The sequence below is a fragment of the Rhinopithecus bieti genome, unplaced genomic scaffold (assembly GCF_001698545.2).
Source record: "Rhinopithecus bieti isolate Rb0 unplaced genomic scaffold, ASM169854v2 scaffold_42948, whole genome shotgun sequence".
Taxonomy (NCBI): domain Eukaryota; kingdom Metazoa; phylum Chordata; class Mammalia; order Primates; family Cercopithecidae; genus Rhinopithecus; species Rhinopithecus bieti.
The window spans coordinates 436,032-458,908 of record NW_016817872.1 but is presented as its reverse complement, the minus strand read 5'-3'; the positions used below and the strand labels follow the sequence as shown (position 1 = coordinate 458,908).

Sequence of the window (22,877 nt, the reverse complement as noted above, 5' to 3'; positions counted from 1 at the left end):
CTTGTCATGGTGCAGAGGTGGAAGCAGGTACCGAGAGCAAGCCAAGCCCAGGAGAGCATGCTTACCTAGATCGTGGCTCTGATCTTTGGTATCAAGCAGCTGCACACTGATGGTCTCCTGTTTTTGGTCCCCATAATATGTCCCATCTGTCACCAGGTGGACGATGACAGCTGCGGCAACCATTGGCTGAGAAAAGTACGCCTGAAATTGCAAAGACATAGGAGGGTCACATGTGTACTCAGTCCTGTGGTGGGGAGGCAGCCACATTGGGGTGCATTTGAGGAGAAACTTCCTTTTTAAGAACTGGGCTACTACTCATCAGGGGTCCAAGGTGGGAAGGGGGACAATGAAACCTAACAGTGAAGCGCACAGGCTCTGAGATCAGAAACCCAATTTCAATATTTGCTGTGCTCCTACTTAGCTGTGTGACAGTGAGTGAACGGCTGGGCCACTCTGGGTCTAAGTTCCATCATTTCTAAATGGTGGATTAAAAAATACCCAACAGGTACATCATAGGCTTGTTGTGAGGTTCTACTAACATAATGAGATAATGAGAGTAAAGTGTGTAGCAAAGGTCCCGGTCCACACCAAAACCCACAAAACAACGGTAAATACTATTATCTTTCACTTCTCCATGTCAACCTCTGCACTCGGCTTTGAGGAGAGAAAGCTAAAGAAGATATGGCCCTTGCATTTTTGGGAATTCAAAGTAGGTCAGTGACACACAAGCCAAAATGCAATAATATCCACAATCCTTAGCCAGAAAGAAAGACCAGACAGCTCTGTAATACCATGTGATGAGTGCCTTCCTACAAGTGACCAAACATGTGCAGGACAAGAAGAGAGATAATGGTCACTTCTTTCTCTGGTGATCAGTAAAAGGTTCAAGGAGGAAAAGATAATTTTAAAAGATCTTGAACAATGAATAGGAGGTTCCAGGCGGACAAGATGTATCCCAAACTCTTTGCTAAAAGAAGAGCTCAGTGGGGGCATTCCATGAGCAATTAGGATTCCATTTCAGGAAGCATCACACTGCTAAGTGTTTTGTTCCCTGTTCTTACAATTAACACCCTCAGCAGGTAGACAACCTATCTTCAGAAAGGGTCATGGGAGTCAGTGTTTTCTGTGGCTCGCTGCTGGAGATTCCAAAGCTCTCAGAGCTTCAGCTTACCCGGAGCCAAAAAGTGGTTTGAGCCAGCTGGGAATATGGGTAGCTGATGGTGCAAGGGTACCAGGCGTGCTGGGAAATGCCTTCACTGAGATCTATCACCTTGGTTCGACACACCTGGAAAAATAAAAAAAAAAAAAAATCATGTTTTAGAGAGTGTCAGAAGTTCAACTAAATTCAATTTTACAAACCTTTACTGTTCACCTATTTTGCTCTTGGCACCACAGGTGAAAACAAGGATGAAAAGACCAGAATCTGGTCCAGGAACTCACATTCTAATGCAGAAGAGGTAATCCTCAACACTTTTAAGGATATAATAGATAACGTATTTTGATGGTAGAGATGACAGAGATATTCTCACAGAGACAAATCCTGGAGGAGATGATATTTGAGTTGGGCCTGGAAGAGTAGGGCAGTGATAAGAGGAAGGGCATTGCAGGCGGAGGGAACAGAAGCAAGGCTCAGAGGAAAGCAGAAACCCAGAATGCTTAGGTTGTGATAAAATGCCTGTTACTACTGAGGCTGAGGGACAGTGGCAGAAAAGGTGGGTTGAATAATTAGATCTCATAGAATCTTGAATGTCAAGCAGATGATTTTAGAAGAAATCTGTAAATTGCGCTCCAAGTGATATTACAACAGAGAAAAGACTGTGAAAACATTAGCATTTGCTTCTCCATCAACAAAGAAAATCAGTTCCATCACTTTATACACACACACACACCCCTACACACACACACACACACACACACACACACACACACACACACACATAAATTCATTCTCAATGATAGATAATACCAAACAGTATTAAAAGAAATAGGAAACATTTATAGACAAGCAGGATTCTTCAAACTTAGGAGTTTCTTGCATATTCAAATGTCACTTTCTTTACTGATTCATTCATTCATTCGAATGATATTTATTGAGTAACTATTGCTTGTCAAACACTCTGGGACAAAATGATAAAAAAAGACAGATGCTGAAGAGCTTAGAGCAGGCAATGTGTGCAGATATTAGTCAAGTAATTACAAATACATATATAAATATAAACAGAAAACAGTGTAATGAGGGAAAGAGGATAGGAACAGCTGAGCTGTCCTTGACATTGGTGAGGCCTTTGGTAGAAGGTCATCCCAAACTGACACTTCTCCTCTGGTCTCTAATGTGGCTCGTCTCTCAAAATTCCCTGTGAATGTAGTCCTGTCATTTCATGTCTTCTCAGTGCATTCTACTCATCTGAAAAGTACGTCTGACCTGGAGAGCCCTGAGGATCTCATATGCTATTGAAAAAAAGTGATATATCCTCAACAAGATCAAACAAACATAAACACCTAAAACAAGCAAAATCAAAAGTCAAATGGAAAAGTATACACAAGGATTAAGAATCTCCATTTCTACAATAAATATAGTAGGAAAAGATTGGAAATAGTTTATATGTTCTGTTGGTGGAGAAATGTATAAAATATGAAATATTCACATGACAGAATTCTATTATGACAAAGGAACAGTAAGAGAAATAAACTAGATTCATATACAAGGATGATATAAAAATATTTTAATGCTTGGCTCAGTGTGGTCTCTAGTCAAATGAAAAGGAAGCCCTAATGGTAAGCTCATAGCCATCAACATGGAGAGATTGCAAAAAGTAACATTGAGCGGAAAAAAAGAAACAAGGTGCAAATGGATAAGTACATCATGACGTCATTTATAAAAATAACACAAAGCAAAACTATATATTGCCCAGCGATTCATGTGAATTAAAAATAGAGTAGAGAAGTATACATCAAATTCAGGGTGGTAGTTGTCTCTATGTATCAAGGAAGGGAATGACATTGGGAGTCAGGAAAAAAAGGGACCTCGATCTTATTTGTGGTGTGTTATTTTTCTTACAGAAAGAGACATGAAGCAAATATGAAAAAATTTGCAGTTGTCAACTTCAGGTGGTCCATAAACCTGTTATACGTAGGTGGTTTTGGTTTACATCATCCTATGTAATTTTATAAATTAAAAAAAAAATCCAAACTGTTAGCTTAGAAAGCCATTGAAAATAGATATAAAACCATCAACATCAGTTTTCCTAACAATGTGTTCAGTACAGTGGGCTCCAATGACCTGGACCAGGTCTGAATTTTCTACGATAGCCCATCCTTCTTACTCTTGGCACCATCTTGCTGAGAATCCCATCTATATTCTATGCTATGTGCCATCCTGGGAATCCCATCTATAAATCTGTGCAAACTCAAATGTCTCTCTTTCCATTACTTCTTGCAATGGTTCTGGCTTCAAGGAGGTCTTGGAAAATGCCAAGTCTCAATTATCTTTGTAATAAGTAGACACTAATCGAAGCACATGGTTGCATTATAATCTGCAGTTGCAAGCATTAGTACTTTTATTTTTAAATAAACCTTTCGTTGAAGTAATTTCATATTTATAGTAAAGTTGCAAGTATAATACAGATAATACAGATAACCAAAATGTGGTGTGCAATTGTGAACAAGTTGTCTTGTCTTTTGGCCCTTAGTTTACCTTGCATATCTGAATGCTGGGTTATACAACAGGTTTTCATGTGTCTTCCATGGATTCCTTGGATTCCATGAAGAAGTTGGCCAGGGGATCATGATGTAGAGAAGATCTACTTAGTTTCCACTCTACTATTTCAAACAGAGCATCTCCACTCACCTGTGTTATATATCAAGCTGCCTTATAATATTTCATTTAAGAAAAGAGTTTCATTGCTTTAAATACATCAAAAAGTATTGAAATGTGTTAGCTGCCAAAGTTCCCCTCACCCTGGCCCTAGAAATTGATGGGTTCTGAGAGCACAATATTAATTCTCTGAATATCACTGGTAACTTCTTGAGAAGAAACATGCTATGAATCAACTATCCCATTGCCTAGGAATTAGGTGATGGCTTCAGTTATTCAAATCTCTAGAAGCCTCACACTGAGGAGGCTAAGGGTAGAACACAGCCACTTAAATGGGCTGGAAGATGTTTTAAATCTATTTATTTTCTCAAAACAACTGGGATCGGGTTTAGGCAGATCTGCCAGTGGATTGTGTTACACTTTACAACAGTGCAAGACTTTGCATAAACTATCTATGGAATTTGAAATCCAGGCCAGCAATTCGACATGTATCATTTCGGAATTCTTTCCCCTTGTGTTCTTAGCTGTCTGTCTCCCAGCAGAGCTTGGTGAAGCACATCTCTGAAGGCTGGATTGGGGGTGGGTCTTATCTCCGCATCTGAAACATTCATGGCTACAGGAGTCTTTGATATGAACAAAGCCCTCTTATTGCTTAAATACTATTTCCTCTTGCCAGTTCTATTAGCACTAGACAGGGTTTTAGAGGAATATACTGGCGTTATTTTATTCTTCTGCTTTCCTATTTTGTTTTGTGTTTGTTTCAAGTTGGCTGCAATCCTGACCAAGGACAGTCAAAGCAGATCAGAGAAGAATGAACAAATCCAGCTGAAATGTTGCCCAAAGCCCTAGTTGATCTACAAAATCATCTATGTTCCTGGGGAAGTGGAGGGAGGCTGGAGAGGAAGGGAGAGGCAAACCCTCACAAGCCTCCTGCTTTCATAGACATTGAGTGAATCTGCTCATTCAGCAGTCATTTACTGAGGGCATATGGCATGCCAGGCTTCAGATAACTGCCAACAAAAGAGCCTTGCCATGACACAGAGTTGGTCACTAAGGACACAGGTGTGATCTCCAAGGTGACTGATTTTATGGGGATGCTCTGTTTTCATCCACTCGTGTTTTTTTGTTTTTTTGTTTTTCACTTTCAAAAAAGGCAAATCCGACTCCATAAAGCATTGCTGAATAATGTTGACTTTACTGAATGTTTTGGGAGGAGACATGCAGGAGAGTTACACCACACATTCTAGGGGCCTCTTTAGCTCTCCTTACCATCACCCCTAAGCTCCTCTTCACTTATCATCTCCCTTCCTCCAGTTTCTTCAGTGACACTGGCTCTAGTGACATTCCCAATCTTTCTCAACCTTTTCCCCCTTCCCAATCTGCACATTTCTTATACCCCATGCAGAGCCATACTCCATCCTTCCAGTGATGCTGAGGTTATTCCCAGCCTTCCAGCCCTAGAGATGTCAGGAAGTAACACAGTAACCTTTTTTCCCCTCTCTGCCATGCTGGTGTGAACAAGACCTGCTCCCTCCTTTCACATTGTTTCCTGTCTCGTGGAACACATCAAGAGTGCTCTAGAAACACTGGCAACCTCTAGGCTTTCAGTTTTAGGCAAATGGAAAAGGAGATAAGGAGAGATTCTATGGAGCTGAAACCTGTTTTTCTGTCCTGCCCAGTCCCATGTTTATTGCAGTATTATTCATGATAGCCAAGATGTGGTAACAACCTACATATCCATCAACAGAAGAATGGATAAAGAATACGTGATATATACATACAATGGAATATTACTTGACCTTAAAAAAGGAAAGTCTGCAATCTGCAATAAGAGGAATGAATTTTGAGGACATTATGCTAAGTTAGATAAGCCAGACATGGAAAACAAATACTGCATTAACTCACTTAATATGAAGTGTCTAAAATAATCACATTCATAGAACCAAAGATGAAATGAATGGTGGTTGCTAGGGGATGGGGAAGGAAAAAGTGATCAGTGACTAATCAATAGGCATAAGGTTTCAGTTAAGCAAGATGAATAATTTCTGGGACTCTGCTGTAAAACATTGTTCCTATAGTGAACAATACTGTACCGTACACTTAAAAATTTGTTAAGAGGGTAGATCTCATGGTGTGCTCTTCCCATAATAAAAAATAAATAATTATTACTTTGAATGACTAAAATGTTGACATTCAATGTTGATCCACTGGCCTGAAAGTATTTGACTCTTTGAACCCCTGGTACAGGTTTAATGGTGTCGACACTGGCAGAAAATCTGCTTGCTTCTTTTCTCATCCTGGGCAATCTAGCAGGTCCCTCCAAGCAGCTTCCCCAGCCCTTATTCTGAGAAAATAGTTGGTCCCTGGGGTGGCTTCAGGTCACAGCTTTGTTGTCCTGGGACAACAATAAATAATTATATTTATTAATGTATAAATACATTAAATATTTTTACATAAAATATTTTATTACATAAAATAAGTGAAGGGAAAAATAAACTGATATAGCAGTGCTAGGCAAAGAGCAGATGTGGCTGGGCTGACAAGCACCCTCACTTAGGGCCTCTCAGGTTGGAGGAGGGATGACATAGCCTCTTGATTACTTCATGGACATACAGCTCATTTCCATTATAGAAAGCCTATGTACCATTGGACAGTCCTCTCCAACAGTCAGAGAGAGAGAGAGACTCCTGGCTCCACTTTCTCCTACTGTTTCTTCTAAGTAGCAATGCCTATAAGTTTTCTTATTTTAAAGTTAGATGGGACTAGAATAGGTTATCTGCTGAGACCATTCCCCTTTGCAGTGGTCAAGGGAGGGGAGATACCTTGCACAGTAATAGATAGCCAATATGGAGCAACATATTTATGAAAAAGCAAAATTTTCTGTCTCCCAGAAATAGTGCACTTTTCTCACTTATGTTCTGTACCTTATTGATCCGATTTTTGCCATGTAGAAACATCTCCAGTGACATTTATACCTCTTCCCCCAAGAAATCATGGCAGAAACGACAGACAGCAATTCTAGTGCCCAACACCATTCTCTTCTCCAAGATACCCAGCCCTGTGTCTTTTATGGAAGCTGGGCAGATGACTGCTTCTCACCCTCATCCTAGCACCTGGAAGAACTAAAAGGCAAGTGACCCCTTTTCCACTTGGCCTTGAGGGAGGGCCACTCATTTTAGCAGAATCCCTTAGACTCTCCATTATCTGCAGAGATAATCTGTGTTTCCTTCAAATACCATCCATGGACAGTAGAAGACCTGGCTTAATTCCAGCTCTGTCACCAATTAACTGGACATTTCTCTCACTCTCCAATTCCCCCTCTGCAATTGTACTGAATGGTTGCACTCAATGACCTTTAAGGGCCCCAGGAGCTTAAGGACACCCACAGTCATAACATCCACCAAGGGTTTCATAGTCACAATATCGTTTAACCCTGATAGTCTGGGAGATTAGAGCCACTGCATTTTCTCTGGTGAGAAAACGAGGCTCAGAGGCTTTGAAAAACCCTTTCAAGGTCCTATATTCCAGTTGTATATCACAACTGGGAGTTGACTGATCTCTAGAATTCCATGTTCTGTATACTTAATTACAAAGCAACACAATTGCTACTTGGACTCAACTGAAACCTCCGCTTCCTCTGGTGGAGAAAGGGCACCAAAGACCAGTCTTTTTGCTTCTGGTCCCACCACATTCATTCATAAAAGTGCTCCCCATAATTAACTTTCCAAAGGGGAAAAACTAACCATACCACCCTGCTACTTATCCACCCACCATGCTGCCCACGATCCACAGGATGGAACCTTCCCTTGACACAGCTTACAAAGGCTTTCAGGAGCTGGTTTCAGCAGCTTCCACCAATTTCACTGCTCTCTGTGCTCCCTTCCCTGGCATCTATACAGTGATGTCTCCTTCAAGCTGGACAACTCTTTCTCCCACATGTTGCAGACTCCCCCTCCATGATGCTGGAGCCCAGAACCCCCACCCCGACCACTGCTGCACTGCCCATTTTGTGAAATACTACACGCATTTCAAAGCCACTCTCAAATATCATCCCTCCTCTGAAAGCCTTTACTCACTCCCCAGGCAGAATTAATTGCTCTTTTTTATGTGTCCATATAGTTCCTTATTTATACCTCAGTTACAGCACCTGTCAAGTTAGATTATAGTTGTTTAGAGTCCAGTCTCATCTCTTTAAACTCTGAAGACTTCCAAGGTGAGAAGCATGTTTTATTTATCCTCAAATAAATCCCAGCAGATTTCCCAGCACACAGGAAATAATAGGGACCCAGCAGGCAACAGCAGCAGTAGCAGCAGCAGCAACATGTATCAGGTGCCTATTCTATGCTGGGCACTGTTTTAAGGACTCCATGTGTACTAAATCATGCAGTGCTCACAATGACTCTGTGAGGTGGGTGTTAGAATGATTCGCATTTTACAGATAACAAAATTGAGGCCCAGTAATTTGCCTAGGGTCACACAACTAATTAGCGGTAGAACCAAAATTGAAATCCACGCACAAATTTAGCCCACATTCTTAACCACGGATGTTAACTTCAAGAGAGCCTGCCTACATACCTCTCAGGGCTGTGACAGGATTTTTAAACAAGAGAATGGATGTATTTGTGCTAGCAGAGTCTTAATCTCAGCCACATGGAAGATGGAATTGGGACTTCTTGTCTTCCCCTGGGGCTCCTGAAATAGAAGCTGCTTCAACAGACCAAAACAGGCCTTTTCAGGTCTGCCCTTTCTACCAGGTCCCTTGCCTGGTAGAAAGAACCTGCAACTGCCAGGCAAGGGACCTGCCTCCTAGAACTGACTCAGTTGCTCACTTTTTCTGACCTTCTCTCTTCCTATCTATGGAAAGACAAAGTAAGATGAATTCATCTCTAGAGGGCTTTTCAGTCCTGACATTCTGCTGGCTTTTGATTTCCAGCTTCTCTGGTGAATGCTGCAGAAAAGAATGTTGACTCTAAGTGTAAAACAAGCAAAGAAACAAACAAACAACAGCAACAACAACAAAACCACACCGTGCAGCAGGTGAACATCCTGTTGACTTCTGAGACTTACAGGTCCCTTTTTCTGAAGCTGAAGGCTAACTTCCAAGACACCTTTTTAAGACAAAGACAATCAGAACAGTAACATAAAAGTTTACTGCAGCCTTTCCAGCAATGCGTTCTCTCTCTCTCTCTTTTCGTGTCTGCAATTGCATGTTGCAAAATAGCTGGGGAAATCCTTCGTCCAGAGCTTTGGGATCATTGGATGTCTGAGCTGGGGGGGTCCTCGGAAATTCTTACTCCAATTCTCACATTTGATGGATGGAGAAACATAGCCCGGTGAAGGGAGAAGAGACTGACTTGAACATATACAGTAAGCTCTTCTGTGATGGGCCAGGATGTCTGGTGGTGACTAGGGATTCCAGGTCTGCAGACACAGAGGACTCTGTGGCTCCAGGACCCGGGGACTCTTGTCCACTCAGTGCACTGCCAGCCGCTACATCCAGCACCCGCCTTCAAATCCCCCTCCTTTGCAGAAGGCTGCTTTCAATTAGAGGAGTTAACGATGTCTTGCTTTCAAAGGGTTTTTTTAAATCCAGTTTATCTTCCACCCACACACGATGTACACAAAGGCAGGGAGACGGAGGGAGAAGAGGGGGAGCGGGGGCTCTGGTATTTTCCCACACAGGGGACATGCCATGAGGTTTCCATTGAATTTCGATTTTACAGATTTACATGCCCTTTTGTCAATCATGGGAGGGAGGAAGTGCTCATCAAGCCTCTAGCCCAACCTCTCCAATTTCCTTTTTCCACCCAAAGGGACCTGCGAATGAGCCTTATAGAAGAAAATAGGAAAAGGAATGGGGAGGAGGAGTGCGGGGATGGATACTGACAATAACAATATGCATAAATGCACAAGTGTGCAACACACACAGACACACACACACACACGGCCAGGCAGTGTTTCTCAATATTTCTCCTTAGGCCACATTTTAACCTCAGGCTTGCAGTTCCAATGCCAGGTTATTTCTCAAGAATTGCAAGGGTGCAAGAAGGACAGAAGTTGATTTCCTGATATAAACCCCCAAGATCCTTAACGGTCCTGAGGACTACAGAAGGGAAAGCCTGCTGAGAGACAGCCTATAAGACTACAGCTGTAAAGGGCCTCAGGGAACCTGGACACAGAATGGCCCAGGTGAAATAAAACCTCCTCCATAAACTAGGCTTTGCTCTTTTATCAGATGGTGTTCCCCACTCAGGGCATCAGCTCTTTTTTTTTTTTTTTTTTTTTTTTTTTTTCTGAAACGAAGTCTTCCTCTTGTCCCCCAGGCTGGAATGCGATGGCATGATCTCAGCTCACTGCAACCTCTGCCTCCCAGGTTTAAGCGATTCTCCTGCCTCGGCCCCCCGAGTAGTTGGGATTACAGGTTCCTGCCACCATTCCCAGCTACTTTTGGTATTTTTAGTAAAGATGGGGTTTTTACCCTGTTGGCCAGACCTCAGGTATTCCACCCGCCTCAGCCTCCCAAAGTGCTGGGATTACAGGCGTGAGCCACCAGGCCTGGCCGGCACCAGCTCTTAAAGATGGTCTGCCCAAAATGGGTGCTGCCTGTGTATTATCTCATTTTACCTTCCTAATAATCTTGTGAAATAAGCATCTTTATCCCCAGTTGAGATAAAAGGGCTCTGAGATTTGGGTAGGCATTTATCAGCTTGTCAAGACTTAGCAGTCAAACTCATGCTCATCTGACTCAAAGTCTATTCTCTACTTACTCCATGGCTTGACCTCCCAATAACTCTTGGTCCACACCCTTGGTGTAATACACTTGCATTGTGGTTCCTTGTATGTCCATCTGAATCTCCACATATGAGCTTCAAAGACAGTGCCTATGCCTGATTTCTCTTTCCTTTTCATCAGTGTTCAGTGTAGGTTACTGGGCAGGGCTCACTGAATGTCCCCTATGTTAAACTAATATGGGTTTTTCAAGGCTTTATAGGCAGTTCACTGTTGATGCATTAGATCTAGAAATCCAAGTCTACAGGGCGTAGACCAATGTTTAGAGATTATAATAACCATGTAGTGCTGGAAAGGGACCAGGAGAACCAGGACTCATTCCCATGTGACATCAGTGCTATCATTCTCTCATCCATTGCACAGGACAGGCACTATTAATTACATAGTGCATCCCTGAAGTCAGGCCTCTAAATCCATCTCAACAAAACACCATGGGGAGTCATTGTCAATTGCTCAGAACTGGCCTAGAAGATGAACCCTATTTGCAATTCTTGAACTTGGCCAAGTCCAAGAAGAATGAGCTTTTACCTTTTCTATCTTCAGTATTAAGAGTAGAGGAAGGTCCAGCTTAGATACTAAGCAAATATTTGCTGAGTAGAAGAATGTATAACAACAATAACACTTTACATGTCTCATCTCAGTTAATGCATATAATGAATAAATGCAATCCAAATCTTCCAGCTTCAGGTTCAGGGCCTCTCCCACTACCTGCAGAGCACTATAGACCTCTCCTACCTGGGTTCTTCTCTTCATTCCTACTTCTGTCCCTGCTTCCCTCTTATGCCTCTAATTCCAAACTGACCCACTGAACACAGAAAACTTTAAGGGAAACCGAGGGTTAACAGATACACAACACAACACACAGGCGCGCGCACACACACACACATACACCTCCTTTTTACACACTTAATAGCAATGGCAGCAAAAAGAGAGGGGGGAGCCAGGCTTTCTTTTACCGACCATTAGAAACAATTATCACTTTCCCCAGGCCTCCAGAGCAGCTTTCCCCTTTGATGCCTGCCTTAAAGAGATAGAGGGGAAAGGGAGGGGTGGTTTGCCTTTCTTTCAATATGAGGATTTATTATTTGGCATGGACAGACAATCAAGGAAAGAAGAATTTCCTGTGTGCAGGGCCAGAGTGTGAAACAGAGAGATGGCTTCTTCTTCCCTCCCAGAGTTCTAGAAATAGCAGCAGATCTCAGGGCCTCCACCCAGGAGACACTTTCTGATAAGATAACTTGGCATTGGATGCCCTCCAGCCTTGGACTCAGCTCTGGGCTGATTAACACCTCGTTGCTCCAGGGATCTGTCCCTAACACATTAGGCATTTCACACTCCTTAGGGGTCTTATACCCTTCAGGCCGGCACCTCCCCACAAGTCTGAAATCCTGGGATTTAGGGTGCAAACCCCTGGCCAGGCCAAATGATCATGGAGGAAAAGCCAGGCTTTCAATGGAAAGGGAATATAGAAATCATATAAGGCATCATTGCCCTACAGCATACTAACATTTTTACAGGTAGGGAAACTAAGTTTCTTAGAAATGATATGGTTCGGAATCATAGAATCGATTCTTAGAGACTACTCATTAAATTGCTCAATTTCATACACACAGGTTCAGGATTTCTGGGGGACAGCAGAAAGATGTCTCAACCTTCTTCTAAGGGAAAAGCTTATGTTAGAGGCCTAAGGCAGCATTCATGAAAGTGGTAAAGCTAACATGTTTTCTTTGCCATCATTTACTGTCCAGCACCTATGTTCCAAACATAGAATCCCCACATTCCCAGGAAGCCAGTATTACTATCCTCCTCCTTGTTTGTCCTACAGATAAACAGCCTGGGCTCAGAGGTAATAAATAAGGCACCAAGGCCACACCTGTCAGGAATGGATGTTGAAGTCTGTGTTACTTCAAGTCTATCTCCTATTCCCAGTCCATTCTACAGATGAGAAAACAGAGACCCACACAGTGTACATGCTGATCTTAATGAGAATGGTGACAATAACGGTGAGGACGATAAATATCCAAATGCTTTCACTTCCATGGACACCATCCTTATGTCATTGTAATGGGGAGATTCATCGCCCACCCCACCCCCTTTTTTCAAATGGAGAAAGAAAATTCACAATCGCAGTGGAAGTACTGATTAAAATAATGACACTAGTCACTCATTTATATTGCATGAAATGTTAGTTCTCACACCTCTACCCCGTGGGGTTGGCATCAGCTCCCCGTTCTGCAGACAGTACAGCCAGGCATCGGGCCGAGTCCCTTCCTGGATGCCCGTTTTGAGGAGGAGATGGGCAGGGGGCTCGAGCTCCTCCAGCCAGTAAATCCTCTAACAAGGGAGAGTGATTAGTGTCGGATGTGGCGGTCGCCTTTTGTGCTGCTGACAACTGCTGCCATTAAAGGCCTGGCCGTGCTCATTTCACACGGGCCCTCCGCAGGCCTGCTCCCTGTCTCCCTAATTATGCCATTCACTAGTCGCCCAGGCCCGCCTATGAACTCCTGACCCAGCACTGAAAGACTTGGGATCTCATTACTAATCTCTTAAGCCACCTAGTCCTCCAAAATACATCCATTTAAGTTGGAGGCCAAGGCTTTGGGGTGGGAGGTGGGGAGAGGGAAAGTCTGGCACACAGACTTCTCATGCCACGGCCATTTTCCCTTTCGGGAGACTGTGGCCTGAGCCACAGGGCAGCTGGCATGACTGTCCGACTCAGCCCAGGGCAGGCCCTGCTGAGGGACGGCGACTGGGTCTTGAGACTAGGAGTCCCTTGGACAGAAAGGGGAGGACATCTGGGCCCACCTGTTTGTAATTTCAGGGGTGCGGGTGGGGGATGAGGCCTGTGTTTGTTTTAATTATTATTATTGTTGTTGAAAAGGGAGGAAAAAATGAGCAGAAACTGCTAACATCTGGAGGCTGCCGTCCAGTTTACGTAATCTCTTGCAGCAGAGGAGGAACACGGGATCCCCAGCCAGATGGTCCGTGGGTGACTTCACAGCACATGTGCTACCTCCAAGAGTAAGATGCTGATGGGGTTAAAAGAGTGGGATGCAAAACCTTCCTTATATTCTTACAGGGTGAGAGGCAGTGGTTTGGGTGCTCCCAGGGATCTATTTTCTTTAGAAAGAACCATTTTTTTTGTTCTTGTCCAGACTAGGCTCAAATGTTTCTATGTCTCTCTCATTCAGTCATTCACTCATTCAACAAATATTATTTAGCACTTGTTGATGTGTTAGGTTCTTCATTCCCATGGTCCACATGAAGAAAATGGACCCCAAAGGAACAAAAGCAATAAAGATAAAAATTCCTTTTCCTAAAAGCTCCCAAACCCATGGGGGTAGGAGGTGAAGAACGAAGCAAGCAAACACTCATAGAGAAATGTGGTAGGTTCTGCGTTCAAGTGCTGTGAAGGCTGAGGGAGGGGCTTGGAGAAGGGAGTTGCTGAGGCAATCTATGTCTGAAGGCCAGGTCTGAAATGCAAGATCTTAATATCAAATGGGCTCTAGAGAGCAGGAACTGGAGAAAAAAAGAAAAAAAAAAAAAGGCCAGTGAAGGAGAAAAACTCGGCCACAGCTAAGCCATAACAAACCCAGTTTTCCAAATGATGTCAAAAGCAGAGGCGTGAAGGATAAGTTTGAGATGCTGAATATTGCTGTGAACACAGTTCTGAGCATGTTATTTTAAAAAATACATTGCTAACTTTCTGTAGTTTAAACTTTATTTTTGCATTTGTACTGAAAGAAATTAATGAAGTGTCACAAATTCTAGATCAGAATATAAAACCAGTGTAGACTCTGGATCAGATCAAGAGAGCACTGTTAACTTCAGTCAGGATAAACACTCGACTGCAGACAGGAGCACAGAGCTACTGCCAGCAGTAGAAAAGTCCAAGGCATTTCCAGCTCCAGATAAGAATCCTGAAAAATCATGAATTTTATTTCAGAGCCCAGAGGCATTGTCAGTTCTAGAGCAGTATGTTGAGCACTGAAACACTTCCAAGTTCTGGGCCAGAATACGAAAACACCATAATCCTAGAACAGGGCTGGGTAATGCCTTCTGCTCTATAGCCCCAAACCTGAACCTGAGATTTAGACACTGAAGATGAAAAACACACATCTACTTAGCTTTAATCCAAATGCTTTCTCTGCTGGCTCTAAAGTGAAATTCAGACACACAGCCAACCCTGGAGTACAGCACTAAAACATGGAAATCTCCATCACTCAGCTCAGAGCTACTAAGACTAAAGGGGAATGTCTTAGGAAGTTTCTACACCTCTCCTCGTCCTTTGATTTTAAATCAAAGCCCCTGGGCATTCATGGGTTAATCGGAAAAGTGATGACCACATCCAAGTTCGGTGCCTGGTCACCGAAACCCTTGGTTACAAATAGTTGAACAGTGGTTAATGGCAGTCTTGACCACACTGGCCTATTCAAGAAAGGTCAGAGGAGTGATTTTTTTACTTAAAAACATCTGTCTTGAAAGAACAAGACTTTCTCAAGTTCATAAAACTAGAAGTTTCCAGGTTGTTGTTTTTGTTTCCTCCCCTTTTCCCCCTTTCTCCTGTTATTCAGCTTTCCAAATTAAGATCTGTGTGTTCCAGATTGTGTTGAAAATGAAGTACAAGTCACATTACCTGCAGGGAACCTCACTAGATGCCAAGATGATCATGCAGAGTGCACTGTCTCTGTCTGGGTCCTGCTTCTCACTGCAGACCTCAGGGTCCTCCCATCCCCTCTTATAGCCTAAATGAGTAAGGGCTGGGAATTGCTGCATGATTCGCTCTCTTCTTTTTGCTTTTGAAGAGGAGGCAGTACTCTTGTCTAGGTTGCCTCGAGCTTGATTTTTTCCTAGGAAGAGTCTCCAAAGGATGCAATGCAGTGATGTATGTGAGGAACAGGCGGACAGTAGTCACTTATGTTTTTAACAGTGTCCTGCAGACCTTCCAACTCAAACAAGAACTCTCGTTTTTAAAGACAAAAGTGACATTTCTCCCTGGCCTGCCCTTCCAGGTTTCAGAGGTAGAAACAGTGACTGTGATGCACAAACCAGGGAGCTTTGTCCACCACAGATGCAGTGGACACTATTGGCTTATGTGTCCACCATTCTATCAGCAGAGTTCTCTGAGGAACAAGGACCTTCCAGAGTGATGCTTTCCCCTAGTGGCAGCCTTGGCCAGGACAACAGACATCTGCACAAAAGCAGGGTGTTGAAGCAGCTGTTCTGAGATGCAGGGCCTGGGAATCCGGGATCCACAATGTGAACTTCTCAACAACCCCTGCACCTGCCACTTGCCTGAATCTTTCACTGAGGACCAGAAGACACATGCATTTTAAATCAAAGGAATGTGAGTTGGAATTTCAGCTTCTGCCATTCACTGACAACATGGCCTTGAACCCTTCATAAAGTCTAATATCTTCTACTGCTGAATGAAATGACGGTACCTATGTTGTAGGGTTGTGAGGATTCAAAGAGCTCTTGCACATGCAAATATTTAGATACATCCTACTCACTAAAGTACAAAATTGACATTTTCCTCCTTTATAACTTGCTGCTTCTTTCTTTCTGGCTATAGAGGGACATGGTTCTGGGTTCAAATTCTAGACTTCCCTGTTTTACCACTGGGCTACCTGTAGAACTTGGGTAAGTGACCTAACCTTTGTGAGTCTTGATTTACGCCTCTGTAAATCAGTGAAAATTACAGTAGTTACCTCATAAGGTGGTTGACAGGTTTAAATGTATAAAAAGCAGTATAGAGTTCCCTACATAATGTAATCACCCTGATAGCCAAGTCATTGCCATTATTCTACTCATCATTATGTAATTACTATTATATTATGGTTATTACTGGTATTTGTTGTTATTGTGTAGTCCTTCATTTTCCTCTGTCTCTTAATTCTACATTCCTTCTTTCCTTTTACCTCCACCTCTTCTTCCTCCCTTCTTTCTTCCTCTTACTCCTTCACACCCTCCTGTGCTGGGCCTTGTGTTGGGAGATCTCTCTGAAGGTGAACCATATTCTCAAGTCAGAAAGGAAGACCATTAGGTTTCCATCCATCTCTGTAGGAAGCCAATCACAGGAAAATTGCTTAGACCCCAATCTTTCCTGCAATAACAAGAGGCAAAGGGTAGAGCTTCCTTCCTGGGACTCAGCCTCCAGAAGCTGTTTCCTACTTTTTGCCCAAAGCTGTTAGCAGACAAAAAAAAAAAAAAAAAAAAATTATTTCTCAGTATTTATCATGAAACTCTATATGCCAGGCCCTGTTCTTGATGCTGAAACACACAGCAGTAAGCATACAAAAACAGTTACTAAAAAACCCTTCTCATTGTGCAGTGAACATTCCGGGGGTGATGATGGATTACAGAGGCACAGAGTAGCAGAAAGAACTTGAGGTCTGGGTTCAGGATGGGTTTTCAGGTCCTCTTCCTCCCCGAATTCACACAGCAGCACTTATCTTCTTTGTAATGTGAAGGGATGAACCAGGAGAGTTCAGAAGGCCCTGCCTGCTTTGATCACCTATGATATTAATAGGAGGCTGTAACCTGGAAACATAAGGGAATCACTTGTAGACACTGATTTATAAATTTAATCCAATTATAAAGGAGGTAACACCCAGCAGATATTGTTTCCATCAACATCATTTAATGAGTCCATTTTCTGAGTGTTGTCCACACAGCAGGCCCTGTGCTGGGCATGGGAAATACTTAAAAGCACAAGATGAGGGCCAAATCCTTAGCTGCTCACCAGTCATTTGGTATGAAAAGCTGTGGACACAAGCAATGCACACTGAAAGTCAGCTTGTGCTCAAGCCTGATAATTCCAGAAGTATTCTGTACATAGAAGAGGGAGGCTGCTCATGGGTTGAGGTTGTCAGGGGAGGGATATGCAAGAGGAGCCACTTGAGCTAAACGCTATAGGATAGTTAAGCCCTGAAAAGGTAGAGGAGCAAATGATGGTGTTTCCAGGCAGGAGAAAAGGAAACCCTAAGACATATCTGGAAATTGCAAGTTGGCCCATACTGCCTGGAACGTGCCTCTTAGGCAGTGCGCTGTAAAGCAAAGCTAGAGATTGTGCATGGCCTTGTCTGCCAAGACTTTTGGAGTTTATAAGTCACAGGGAAAAAAACAGAAAGCTTCACAGGTGAGAAATCACTGAGACCAATATTTCTTGTGAATTATGGAGAATATGCTCCAAAAGCAAAAGTCCTCCAGTGAGAATTTATGCAGACTTAAAAAATTTAAGACATTGAATTACAAAAATTTAGTATACCATATCTCACTCTGGGAAAGAGAAATGTCATTAAAAAATCTTTGGAGAGGCCGGGTGCGGTGGCTCACACCTGTAATCCCAGCACTTTGGGCGGCCGAGGCAGGTGGATCATGGAATCAGGAGATCAAGACCATCCTGGCCAACATAGTGAAACCCTGTCTCTACTAAAAATACAAATATTAGTTGGATGTGGTGGTCCATGCCTGTAGTCCCAACTACTTGGGAGGCTGAGGCAGGACGCTTGAAAAACCTGGGAGGTGGAAGTTGCAGTGAGCCAAGATCACACCACTATACTCCAGCCTGGCGACAGAGTGAGACTCCATCTCAAAAAAAAAGGATGTGATGCAATGACAGAACTGAATGAATTTAGGTAGTACTTACTCTATTCTAAGCACTGTCCTAAGTGCTTTAAGTGTGCTATCCCATGGAATTCTCACCATCTCCCCTTAATTATTCAATTTTACAGATGAGAGGACTAAGGCACAGAGAGGCCAATTAATTTGCTCGCGATCTCAATGCAAGTAGCAGCCCTGTCATGTGATGTACTCTAGACCTGCCCTGTCTAGTAGGGGAGCCCAATACCCACATAATAGGCTATTTAAATTGAATGAATTAAAATTAAACCAATTAATCAGTTCCTCAGTTTCATAAACCCCATTCCTAGGGCTCAATATCATAGGTGGCTAGAGGCTACTGAACAGGACATTCATATGTAGAACATTTTCATCATCATGGAAGGTTCTATTGGACAGATAGTCTGGAGCCTGGTCTGTGAACACTGATACAATTTTGCTGTCTCTGAAACATAAACTCCTGACTGTAGCCCCGTGGTGCATGTCAGTTTATCTCCTCCTTCCCATTGCATTAAATTGATACTCTCTTCCTGGAGCCCTTGCCACCAGTCAGTTGCACTGCAGACATGGGCATTACCCAGGTGGCATCTGCATCTCTGAAAGCAGTACCTTGACAGTAGACCAGATCTCTCCCAAACCTGTGACTTCCCCAGGGGTCTCTCTTCCAGGAAGCGGAGAAATGCAGACATCACTGAAGTGTCCCTTTCCACCAGCTGCACATATGAGTCATGTTTGGAAAAGGATTCTGGGGTGGGCAGGAGCCCCAGGGAAAACTTTCTTGGACTGCCCTGGCACAGGGAACCTCTCAGCAGGGACATCTCTCATGGGCCTCTCTGGGCCCATTTCTCTCTGGCAAACAAACATGTACAAATGTACCCAGGATACCCTGGTGCTTGGATCTGGCTGAAGAATTAACCAGGGTTTAAGAAAATCATGGTTGGAGTTTCTTAAGGGGAGGCAGAAGGCCCTTTCTGGTCTCATTCTACAGGTAACATACTCAGGCTAATTTATCAAAGTAAGGATGGGGAGGAATAGAGAGTGGGGAGGAACAGAGAGTAGGGAGGAGGGGGCTTGAAAGACAAACAAAAACAAATGAACACACACACAAATAAAAACAAAATCTTGTGTACAGCCAAACTCCAACTCCCCTCGAAACCCCATCCTTTGGGTCTAGCTTGAGAAAGTTTACTTTCAGACTTAGAGAAATGAGTATGTGGTTTTAGGGACAAAATTCAATACCGCCAAAGCAGCCGGCTCAGCAAGCTCAACTGGCTATTGCTTCCTAAGTGCATTACAGCCCAGGAGAGTGAATGCTGTTTACATTTTTTACATGTTTCTTGGGTACAGAACATGAAACTAAATTACACAGCAAAGGCCATGCTGGCTGAATGCCGGTGACCCCACTTAAAACAAAACAATAACCAAAAAAAAAAAAAAAAAAAAAAAAAAAAAAAAAAAAAAAGAGAAGAAAATTAAAGACAAGAATGGAGAAGGGTTTTAAGGGAGCCAGAACAAATGACAGGGATAAAAGAAAGGTTTCTGGTCCTGAAGCTAAGACTGAGGAAGAGGATGTGGAGAATGAAGGCGATCAGATAGGGATAGGCCAGGTTTGGAAGAAAAAGGAAGAGAGAGGCCAAGGAATCTTCCTAGATGGGTCATGGAAGGCGTTGGCAGGGATGTGTGTAGTCTACATGCAGAACCAGTGGAAGCAGCCCCAAACCACAAAGCCTTGCTTATTCTTGGGCTTCAAGTCAAGAGTCAAGTGTCAACTGAAAAATGAAGACTCGCTATTCAAACCAGGATCTCACCGTTCCACGTTGCACCTTCCCCGATCAATCAATACGTGTTTGCTGTATGCCTACAAATGCCAGGCCCATCCCTTCATTGTTTTCCTCTCTTACACATTTTTGTTCCTTCTCCAGATTCAATTTGCTCAGGGATAACATGGTTTAGTAGGGATGTGAACCAACACAAATTGGATGTCTTGCAAGACGTAGCCATGTACTGGACACTTTATATATGTTAGCTCATTGGATCCTCATACCATCTCACAGAATGACAGCAGGATCATGTGAAGATGAGAACAACTGGGGTTTAGAAAACTGAAGTCATTTGCCAGGCATCAGACAGTTGGTAAGAAACAGTACTCAAGTTAGGTCTTTCTGGCTTCAAAGCTTATGCTTCCTCTGTGAAACAATATGGCTACACTACAATGTTTTTTAAAGTTTCCCCCAAATCTCCAAGTGGAAAGAAAAATTACTTTCTGGATAACCTGTCGCTCTATTCAGGTTCGCCCTTCCTCCTCAAAGGTTAACGTCTAAGGTTAACTCCATTTGTCCACATATCACGGCACTTTGCAAGCTTTGTCTTTTCTTATTGAAAGAAGCTATTTTGGTGTCTTCCTCCATGGCACATAACTTACTGCTTGACACCAGTGGTTGCTTTGTTCAACCTCATGTTGAAAATGATGCTTTGGACACAGAAGATTCACAAGATTCTGTTGATTTTGAATCCAAATACCAGAATCATTTTATAACAGATGGGATTGAGAGGTTCAGGGAAGTTGTTTAATCAAAATCAAGTCTTTATTAAGTGAAGTAAGACCAAGAGACTTTCAAAGTCTCTCTCTGCTTAAATTTCTATGCCCCAAATACTATTCCGTTAGAAAAAAAAGTCCACATGTTGTTCCTAATTGGATTTGTTCCTTAGTTGCCAAACTTCACAGGCAGATAGAAATGTTTCTTTAAAACTTTGCTGGTTGCTACTAGAAGGAAAACTGCATTTCTGTCTCATCCTTGACAAGTAACTGCCATGGAGATGTTACTACTCCTATTTTACAGATAAAAAACTGGGTTGGGGGCAAAGAGATCTGACTTGCTCAAAGTCTCACAGCTAGTAAGTGGTGGACTCTAGAACTGAAAATCAGGTTGATCTGATCCCCAAATCTCATTTTTTATAAAGCTCCAGTCACTCAGAGTTTTTCAGTCCAAATCCTAGGGCCAATCAGAGTGTCTAGATTTTTGTAGATTTCAACAGATATTGAAAGGGTAAATGACCAAAGGATGAATAGAAAAGACAGCCAGGAGCAGAATCTAGTAGATCTCTTTGCTGAGGCCCCATAAGATTCAGTAGATTTGAAGTCTCCCACAGCCCAAGGTTTTCATGGCAAGTTTTGGGGGTGGTTATAGTGACCAACTCAGCGGGCTCCCTTCTGAGGCAGGCTCTGATTTTTACTTTCCTGGAGGGATTTTGGGTGCCCCACACCATGGGACAGGCTGAACTAGACCATGGTACTTTCTGTTCTGTCTCCTTAGATGACTTGCACATGTGCTCTTGAAAAATTATTCAGAAACCACCAGGAGAAAGCAGATCCCTTGGGTATTTGGAAAACTGCTTGGAATTGTCTCTGAAATTTCAGCATGTTCCCTTTGCCTTTCCTCCTTCCACCACCATTGGCAAAGGCTCTCTAATTTCACTAATGAGAGGAGATGAGTGCTTTGGTGAAGGCCATAGCAGGCAGGGCAGGCAAGGAAGGGACAGAGAGCCCCTTAGAAGTGACTTCAGCACTGGGTATAGAGTACAGGATTTCTTCCTGCCCTTTGCAAATAGTATACTCTAAATAGCATTGCGGAATTGCTTATCAATGCAGAATTTCCAAGTGAGGCTGTTTTAATGCAATACCAGTATCCTGGTATAACAAAAGAAAATAGAAGAAAGAGTGCCATGGGTGGGGTGCTTCATCTCCCTGAGACTCAGTTTCTTCATTTTGAGAGAGGAATATTAAGAATTCTCAGCAGGGTTGTTCAGAAATCTATGCAAAATAATACAGGGCCTGGCATGTAAGAAGTGTTCAACAGTTGTCAATGTTCTTCTTTCAATGATCCAACCACATTAGTCTCCTGCTGAAAAACTCAGAAAAACTCCCCACTGCCCTCAGGATAGTGTCAGGTTCCAAGCATTGGCAGGATTTTCCTAACCATATTTCCTAGCTCATCTCTCTTGACTTCTCCTTCATTTATTATTTACCTTCTTTTGGATATGCCCCTCGCAGACCCCATCATGTGATTCTTTCCTCCCTCTCCTGTCCTCCAGCTTATCCTTTTAGTTGAAACTCAAAAATCACTTCTCCCTGTCCTCCTATGGGTCCGCCTCTCTGAGCACTTTGTACACTGCATCATAAGTGTACGTGGAAAGATTTCTTATCCTTGTATCCATACAATACCCTAGTGGGTATCTAGTCCCTTGCTCTGGAGACAAGGATGAGGAAGACACAGATGAATGGCTTCTCCACTCCTGCCTCAGACTTGGCAGCCCTCAAAAAATATGCACATCTGGCTGGGTGCAGTGGCTCACATGTGTAATCCCAGCACTTTGGGAGGCTGAAGAAGACGGATCATTTGAGGTTAGAAGTTTGAGACCAGCCTGACCAACATGGTGAAACCCTATCTCTACTAAAAATACAAAACTTAGCTGGGCATAGCAGCATAGGCTTGTAATACCAGCTACTTGGGAGGCTGAGGCAAGAGGATCACTTGAGCCTGGGAGGTGGAGGCTGGAGTGAGCTGAGACTACACCATCTGTCCTGGAGTGAGACTTTGCCTCAAAAAAAAAAACAGAAAAGAAAAGAAAAAAAGAAAGAAAAGGAAAGGAA

At 43.0% G+C, this 22,877-nt stretch overlaps 1 protein-coding gene across 1 annotated transcript in view; it reads right to left on the bottom strand.

The window, feature by feature from the left end:
- The window catches only part of PAPPA (pappalysin 1), a 254,934-nt gene that overhangs the window by 69,836 nt on the left and 162,221 nt on the right, over positions 1–22,877 (bottom strand). Inside the window, exons 11-12 of the mRNA XM_017856267.1 lie at positions 1,172–1,285; positions 66–201 (exon numbers count right to left, since the gene is read on the bottom strand). Of these exons, the coding sequence (XP_017711756.1) occupies positions 66–201; positions 1,172–1,285 (250 nt within the window). The remainder of the gene's footprint in view (positions 1–65; positions 202–1,171; positions 1,286–22,877) is intronic.